This window comes from Rhea americana, unplaced genomic scaffold (genome assembly GCF_003343005.1).
Source record: "Rhea americana isolate MKP2758 unplaced genomic scaffold, rheAme1 scaffold_92, whole genome shotgun sequence".
Classification (NCBI taxonomy): domain Eukaryota; kingdom Metazoa; phylum Chordata; class Aves; order Rheiformes; family Rheidae; genus Rhea; species Rhea americana.
In genome coordinates, this window is record NW_028187111.1 from 2,513,574 (window position 1) to 2,522,319 (window position 8,746).

Here is an 8,746-nt window from a genome sequence, read left to right on the forward strand (position 1 = left end):
TTGGCGGTGCACACGCCAGTCTTAGCGTCGCCGCTGTCTGATTGGRCCTTCCTGCCAATGTTTGTGGTGGCGATTGGCTCGTTGCGGCTGCGCTCCGCCCTGTTCCGGCGTGCCCGCCTTCCCGGCTTTAGGATTTCTGATTGGCTGAGAGGGCTCAACCCGTGCCATCGGATTGGCTGTTYCAGGCCGCGTGCATGAGCAGCAGGGTACGCTGCGAGTGCGGCGCTCAGAGTGGAGGCAGCGGCGGAGCGGTGACACGGGGTGCCCGCTCGGAGGATGGTCCCCGCTGTGGGGCTGCCGCTGCTGAGCCCGCCCTGCCCCGCCGTGAGTGCCGCGGCGGCGCGGGCGTGGGCGCGCTTCCCGCGCTCGGAGCCGGGGCGGGAGCGGGAGGCGGGGGCACCGCCAGCCGCCCGGGGCCGGGGCGGAGGGGGCGCGTACGGGGCCGCCCCTCCCCCCGGGGCCCCCGGCGCGGACGTTGCCGTGGCGAGGTGGGCGCTAACGGACGCGGCCCGCGTGCGCGCGCCTCGTCGCCACGGCGACGGGCCGAACCCGGCGTGGGGCCGCGGGCCCCTTCCCCTCCTGGCGCCGGCACAGCACGGCACGGCACGGGGAGAGGCGGCCTCGGGCCACCGGCGGCCTCTCGCGGCCCTGCTCGCCGCCGCCGCAGCCCGGGGCGCCGGTGGCGGAGCCGCGGTGGGGGCCTTTGTCCGCCCGCTCCTGCGAGCGGGGCCGCCGCCGCCTCTCCCGGGGCGCCGGGAGCGCGCGGCCCTCGGCGGCGCCGGTGCTCGCCTCCCCTTCGGCGCTCGTGTGGGTCTTGCTTTGGGGGCGGGGGGGGTCTGGTCGCTTCGGCGCTGCGGGTGGTGCGCTTCGTAGCGCCTGCCCTCCCGTGCGGACGCGGCCTCGAAGCGCGGCGGCGCCCGTGGCTGGGGAAAGCGGGCAGGGGTGGGCGCCCGGCGTTTGGGGGGGGGGTTGCGTGTCTTAGCGTCGGATGAAACGAGCGGAGACCACRAGCCGTGAAACGCTGTTCGGAGAGTTGCTCGTGGACGGGGTGACRAGTTGTTAGTGTTGCTCAGCTGCAGCGTCTTTGCAGCGTTGTCAAGAGTAGAGAACGTGCTGTGTATCATCTTCGTGCTTTTCCTGTGTGTGTGTGTGTGAGAGAGAGAGAGAGAACTCAAGCTGGAAATCACTCGGCTTCAGAATACCGTGCAAAAGTACTTCCCCCCCCCCCGCCTCAATTTAGCGTTTGATCCCCTGGAAACTAACTCTTCTCGTTGGGTTTGTTCTCAGCCTGGTTTCCTAAGGAAAGGCACCTTATGGACATGCTCATTTTTTTGCTGCTTCACCCAGTAATTTTAGCTCTGTAGGTGGTTTTAATCAAACTTGCTAGTGATGGAAATCTTAAGGAGATTGAAAGTCTTAACTCCATGAAAATCAAAACCTGACAAACGTAAAAGATATGACTTCTTTTGCTCGTAGTGAGTGCAGGACGCTTAGACTTACAGCTCTTTTTTCAGTCTTTGTGACAGTGCAGGTGTACTGAGTCTGTTAGCATACACGTGGCTTGTATGCAGCCATAGCGCACGGTGCTGGTTTTCTGGGGAAGTTTACAGGGAAGAGGAAGGATAGTAAGGTGAAAAAGAGGGGAGAGGTGAAGTGGTAAGGCACTAGCCATAAACATGTAGAAAACAACACTTYTGTTGTTCTTGCTTTTCACATAATAGCTTGTTTTTCTATTATATTCCATCCAGCTGCATWATTACTAGAAACATTAATCAAAGATAACTTTGTGATGGTACACAAAATCAGGTAATGTAAGAGCCCTGGTTGAAAGCGTRATTTTAATTTTACTTTTTCATATATGCGTTGGAATGATTTTAGCTATATGTAACTATATAGTGGTGTAACAAACTGCAKGGTGTTACTGTCACTCACATGAATTGTGTGCGATAGTAGGACAAATAAGATGGAAGAGAATATTGGGAAATTTTGACTTTTTTTAAAGGATTTAGAACTTTATCTCCATAACTGGACGTTGGAAGTAATAATGATCCATAGGTCTATTTTGGGGTCAGATGCATTTGACTACTGGAAATACAGCCATCGCTAATGGAACTAAACTTAGAAAATGCTGGTGGACTAGGTAAATTTTCATGATTTTTTTTTAAGCTACATATATTCAAAACAACRTAGCAGGTATGTTAAGCAGCATAAGTATAGATACAGGCCATGAAGTAGTTGGATATTATTTATTCCTTAAGAGATACAGTAAGGTTATAGATGAATGGAAAGATTAGAAATAGATGAAAAATGGCAGTGGTGGCTGGAGGAGCTGTGAAGGGAGCATTAGGTTGTGAATACTTTATTGTGACTTTGCTGCTTTGATTCCTTGTTTTCTGAGTAGTTAAATGTTCCTCAAAGCTGACTGGGAACAGGTGATTGTCAGGTAAGCATCATTGCGATAAGTGTCTGACACGTGCCTGCTGTGTGCAGCACGTACTCCGCATCCATAGCTGTGCTTTAGTGTTAGTTTGAAATTCCAAAGATGGCTTAGGAGCAAGAAGAAAGGGAAAACTTGACAGAAGCGTTCTGCTGACATCTGCAGATGTTGTCTTGTTGGGGCAAATATTGCTAGTAGTTCGTACTTTAATTCCTCACAAAAAAAGCGTGTGGGGGGAAGAGAGAGCTAGTTTCATGTGGGATTTTTTGTTTTGTTTTTTTTTTTAATATTTTGAAATCATAAGAACATTTTTGGGCTTCTAAATATTGAAGTGTAACAAATTAAGCARCAAAATCATTCAAAATACTGCTGCATTCAAGTGTGCTTTTAATTTGCAAAATGGACTGGCTTACAGCATGTGGCATTGTAACCAATCATGCTCAGCTTAGATGTGAATTAATACAGTATGTGGGTTGAGTTTGGATACTATGTAGTGTAGAAGTAAGAAATAATTACATATGAGGATTGAGTGTGAGGACATGCTGAATTAGACAAGATCTGTTGGATTATTTAGTTTTTGTAAAATAGTATAATATTTTATTATAAATGTTTGGATCCAAGATACTTGTAAAAATGACTTTGTAAATGACGCATGACTGGGCAGAGGCATAAGTAGRAAAGCATTTGATATAAAAGCATTCTCCATGAACCATGGCTATCTGCATGTAAAACTTGTAAAATATAATTAAACTTGTACAAAAAATATCATTAAGTATATGCTATATTCGAGGACACTGAATAAGTGTCACAGGAAAATGTTGCAGCTGAGATTATTTGCTATTTAACTGAAAACTATGTTGATTACTGTCCCCGAAAGTCAAAATACTAGTGGAGGTGTGTGTCTGGCTCTACCACCAGGTACAGGTGAAATATAACCAGGTATTTGAATGAAGATAGATAGAGTGAAATTAATAGAAACAAATTTTGTTTCTAATAATTTCATAACGGGTCTTGTTGTAATTCTCAGCCTTTCAAAAAGCTGATTTGCCTGTGTCCAGCTTTAAGGACTGTTCATATTCAGTATTACCAGTGACCTTATAACTTCCTGTGCTAGTGTTCTTCATCTCTGTTGTGCTTGTGGCTCCTTTATTCAAGTTAAGTCCCTCAAGAACACATTTTCCTAGTCTAAAAGTTATCAATCACAATGTGAAGGGTGTGAGTGTTCTGGAAAGACAAGTGGAAGGAAACATTTCAGAATGAGAGCGTCAGCCTATGACTTGCTTTGTTTCAGATTGCAATAAAACAATTAAAGACTGCACGCCCCTAATTAAGAAGTGGTGTACAGTGCCAAACTTGCATAAAGGTAGCCTTAATTTGCTGGTTAGAATAAAATTCCAGCTTTTATATGTGCTCTTCATATGTACAAACTGCAGTCTGTTATGACTTTGTAAGTGTAGCACAGCTGTCATGTTCTGAGTGAAYATGAAAGTGATTCTGATATGTGCACAGGGTTGACAAATTGTGTGTAAACTGAACAAGTTTATTTGCTGTAGGAAGAGCTATGGAATTATCTTTTTAAGATGAATGAGTTACTTTTGCAACCATGATGTATAACAGCAATCTTCTACAGCAGCCAAGCCATGTATCATTGTGATTTAGATAAGATGAAAGTAGCAGGCTGTTAAAAATATTTAGTGCTTCTGGTTTAACAAGTGCCTTCCCTACCTAATTACCTGAATTTCTGTCAGATTAACTGACCGAGATGAAGACCATAAAATGAGCTCAATTCCACCTGAAAGCACATCTCAGTTGTGCTTGTACTCTGATATCAAACTGAGTTCTTTGTGGCCAGTCTCTGTTGAGGCAGGAATGATCAGAATGTGGATCTATTAACCTTTGGATCTAAATGCAGTTTTCTTATATCTTTTGTTCTGAAAGTCACTGGTATGGTGGGCTATGCCATAAGAGGATTATTGAAAATTTATTCTTTGACTCTTAACATGATGCCAGAAGCCTGATGTGACATTATGGGAAGAGAAAAGCTTAACTGTAGTAAGTTTTGTTTCTTATAGTATGTGAAGGTTAAAGTGAAAAGAATGTGGGCCCTTTGAGGTGTCTGCCTGCATCTGTAATTTGTAATAAGTGGTTATCTTACAAGACACTTAACCAAAGCCTGAAGGCTTGAAATAAGTTGGATCCTGATTTGCTTTTTCATATCAGTGAAGTTCTTAGCTAGGAACTGAATATAATTTGTCTTATATTGCTTGGATTGCATTTTACTACTTTCTAAGTGCTTACTAMAATAATAAAATTATTTCCTTTATCAGTACTAAATTTGTGCGGTAGCTTTTCTTTTGAAAGATAGTTCATGTACTATCAAGAGTAAATAAGTATTTCTATATGTCAGTTCTCCCAAGCTAAATAACTAGTTCTAAATGTCATGGAACTAATGAATCCAGGTTTCATATGGATCTGCATCAAGTGGTTCCATTTCCTGATGTCTAACATCTGATTTGCTTTTACATTTTTTTTTTGCCTTGAAATATGATTAGGAAAGTGTCTGCTTTACCTGGTCATCTACCCTCAAATGTCTTTAATTGAACCTCTGTATTAAATTCAGCTGAAATTGTCTGCAGCTTTATCTCTGCCAATAATATTKGAGCTCATCTATCAAACATTCAGTTAACAACATGAGTCCTTTACTCCTGAAACTGAAGGACTTGCCCAGTGGACCTGTTCTATCTGGAGGAAACTTGGAAGAGCAGAGGGCAGAAAAAAATACTGATATTATGAAAGAATTAGCCCTCCTCCCTTTACAAAATCCTTTTTGTAGGAGCCTCACATTCTTTCTTGCCTGGAATGAAAAGATTGCAAAGACTTTTAAAAGTTCATTGTAACTGTAATAGCGAAAGCACAGTCGCTGGAATAATGTGCTGTGCTTTTTCCAAGAATGTGGCAGTGCACTACCTGGACAGGTGTTTTGGAGGCACTTTTGTACAGCTGCTGTATTGTACTGTGTYGATTCTGAAAGCTGAAGGGAAGTTCTGTTAACTAATTCTTTTAAGAATGTGGTACTTAGAAATCATGTGTATAAGAGCAGAGTTGAGGAGTAAGTTTTACATTAAAACTGAAATAGTGTTTTATGTCTTCTACCTTGGCCTTGTTCCCCGTTGTAATTATTGGTGCCTTTAGCCCCACTAAGATTCATAGGGAAAATTGTCACTCTGAAAAAATCAAAGGTTGCAACCAAATCTCAGCATAGATTCTCTTTTGGATGTTGTAAAGGAGCTTTATAATGAAGGACCATACAGTAATGCTTCCTGTRTCATGATCTCATTGTAAGCTCTAGTTTGTGTCAAGTTTTTCAAACTCCATGCCTATAAAATACTTAAGAACTTTGGTGTGTAATCCTTTTTGCTTAGTGAAGCATTCCCTTGAAAAGATGAATAAAAATTGTATAAACTTTCTGGATGCCGTGCACAATTCAGTTCTAGGATATTTTGCACTTCCTGTTAAGAGTCTTCAAGAGAGAGCTACAAATTGTTTTGCCAGATATCCATGTCTGTTGCATACCTGTCAGAGTATCACTTAATATCTCAAGGCCTTATGCAGTTTTGTACGTAGATGACATGAAGATAATTTGTACAACAACAGAGAGCTCAAGTTAAAGCCAAGAAAATGGAACGGAGAGTAGTATTTTGGCCATATAAGTGATATTTTGAGTTTCCATTGATTATCAGGCCCTGTGACAAAGTACTAATATTTGGATAGAGATTTCATTTGAAGATGAGGTCACATCAGAAAACAGAATTAGACTAGATATTACTGAAACTGTAACTCGAACATTTGTCCAACTGGTCTTTGGTGTTTCAAAACAAGTTTCATGTGAAAGGCTTCCACAGTTGTTATAAATAATCATCTTGGTTCCTGTAATCAGAGACCATGAAGTCATATGTATGCTATGACTTTTCCAGCAAAAGGGGATTCTTAGTTCTTTAGGCAACATGCTGYCAGGAGGGTTTGGCTCACCATTTCATACTACTGCTGCACTGAACTGGGAATGCATTCAGTCTCAGCCACAATATAGGCAATCTWTAAACTGATACAGATAACCTAACCTGCACGGAAAATGATGACCTCGTATACAAAGAAGTTGTCTGCACTCCATTGTTTTATCTACTTAGCATTTCCCATCAAAGCAGTGTTGTTTTCTTTTGTCAAGAATAGCATTATCAGATCTGTCTTCAATTTGAAATTGATTTTATATTTTGAAGTGTACTGTGGGTCACTGGGCCTTGAAAACCAAGGAGATAAACACTGTCTTGCAAATTAGAGACATTCCCCATACTTCWATTTCTTTGTGAAATTGATACGTGGTAACTTTTGAATCTTTATGAAATGTATAAAGAACATTGGGATCATGAAGAATTCCTGATCACTGCTGTCTGGTTTCCAAAGTGGTTTCCAACAGTGCTAGCCCCCTTTATTTTGATTTGAAATAGCTGAAAGCATTCCTCAGGGTGGTAGCTTTGGTCTTCATAATTCTAATCTGCATAATAATTATAGGTCTTTACCTTCAAATGAAAAACAAGCCATCATAAAATTGTATTTCAGTTTTAATGTATAAGTTAATCAATTTTTGACACTATCAYGTAGTATCTTCATAGGTAAGCTGATGAAGTACAGCCTAAATGAGCATACAAGGCAGTGGATTGAAAACTGACTAAGCAGCAGAGCTCAAAGTGTTGTGATCAGTGACATAAAATCTAGTTGGAGGCTAGTAACTAGTGGTGTACCCCAGGAGTCAACACTGGGTCCAGTACTGTTCAACCTATTGATCAGTGACACACAGATGAAAGGACAGAGTGCAGATGATACCAAGCTGGAGGAGTGGCTGAAACACCTGAGGGTTGTGCTGACATTCAGAGAGACCTGGACAGGCTGGAGAGTTGGGCAGAGAGGACCCCCATGAAGCTCAACAAGGGCAAGTGGAGGGTCCTGCACCTGGGSAGGAATAACCCTAGGCACCAGTACAGGCTGGGGGCTGACCTGCTGGAAAGCAGCTCTGCAGAGAAGGACCTGGGAGTGCTGGTGGACAACAAACTGACCATGAGCCAACAATGTGCCCTTGAGGCCAAGAAGGCCAATGATCTCCTTGGGTGCATTGGGAAGAGTGTTGCCAGCAGGTGGAGGGAGGTGATCCTGCCCCTCTGCTCAGCCCTTGGTGAGACCTCATCTCGAGTACTGTGTCCAGTTGTGGGGCTCCCCAGTACGAGAGACACACAGAGGTCACTGTGGAGCTATGGAGATGACTAAAGGATTGGAGCATCTCTCATGGAAAAAGGCTGTGAGAGCTGGGCCTGTTTAGCCTAGAGAAAACTGAGAGGAGATCTTATCAATGTCTATAAATATYTTAAGGGAGGGGGTAAAGAGAATGGGATCAGACTCTTCAGTGGAGCCCAGTGATAGGACAAGAGGTAACGGGCACAAACTGAAACACAGGAAGGTTCATCTGAATGTAAGGAAAAAGATTTTTCACTGAGACTGATGGAGCGGTGGAACAGGTTGGCTAGAGAAGCTGTGGAGTCACCATCCTTGGAGCTATTCAAAACCGTCTGGACAGGTGCATGGGCAGCCTGCTGTAGGTGGATCTGAGTGAGCAGGGTGGGGGTGTGGACTGGATGATTTTCAGAGGTTCCTTCCAACCTGAAGTGTTCTGTGATTCTGTGAAATGCCTGCTTCTGTATATCAATTCATCCAGCCCACAGAAGATAGCTGGAGTTTCAGGTAGGTCTCTTCCTTTTATCGCRTTGTAGGCCGCTTTGGTCTATTTGTAATACCAAGATTGTCCACACAATGTTTGAGGGTGGCAGCAGCTCACATGTGGATGCGAAATACCAGAAATAGAATCATAGAATCAATAAGTCCTTAAATAGTTTTCGGGACAGCATCAGCTAAGAGATTTGATTYAACAGAAATGTCATCTTTTTCTCTACCCATCTTCTAAGATGTAAAAGAGATCAAACTAACCTAGGAAAACTGGAGGGGCAGKAATCATAGAGCAAGAAGAATAAGCGTGATAAGTGGATCTTCAGGAGTTTAATAGGACACTTCTTTTCCAGAAGTTTTTTACGCAGATCTAGTCAGAATTTTTCAGAGAAATGAGCCTATAGCTACTCCCTCCTAAAACTGCCTTACGTCTTTAATATTACTAAAAATATAAATAGAAACAAAATTTTATATAGATATGAGGGTCTATTACTTGAATGATAAACCTGTTTCTTCCTGCAGTGTTGTTTCATTTAAAAA

The 8,746-nt window shown here is 43.2% G+C and overlaps 1 protein-coding gene across 1 annotated transcript in view; it reads left to right on the forward strand.

The window, feature by feature from the left end:
• Positions 1 to 229: 229 nt before the first annotated feature.
• USF3 (upstream transcription factor family member 3) overlaps positions 230 to 8,746 on the forward strand; it is a 36,558-nt gene continuing 28,041 nt past the window's right edge. Inside the window, exon 1 of the mRNA XM_085324692.1 lies at positions 230 to 324. Coding sequence (XP_085180818.1) covers positions 277 to 324 — 48 coding nt within the window. The 5' untranslated portion in view covers positions 230 to 276. The remainder of the gene's footprint in view (positions 325 to 8,746) is intronic.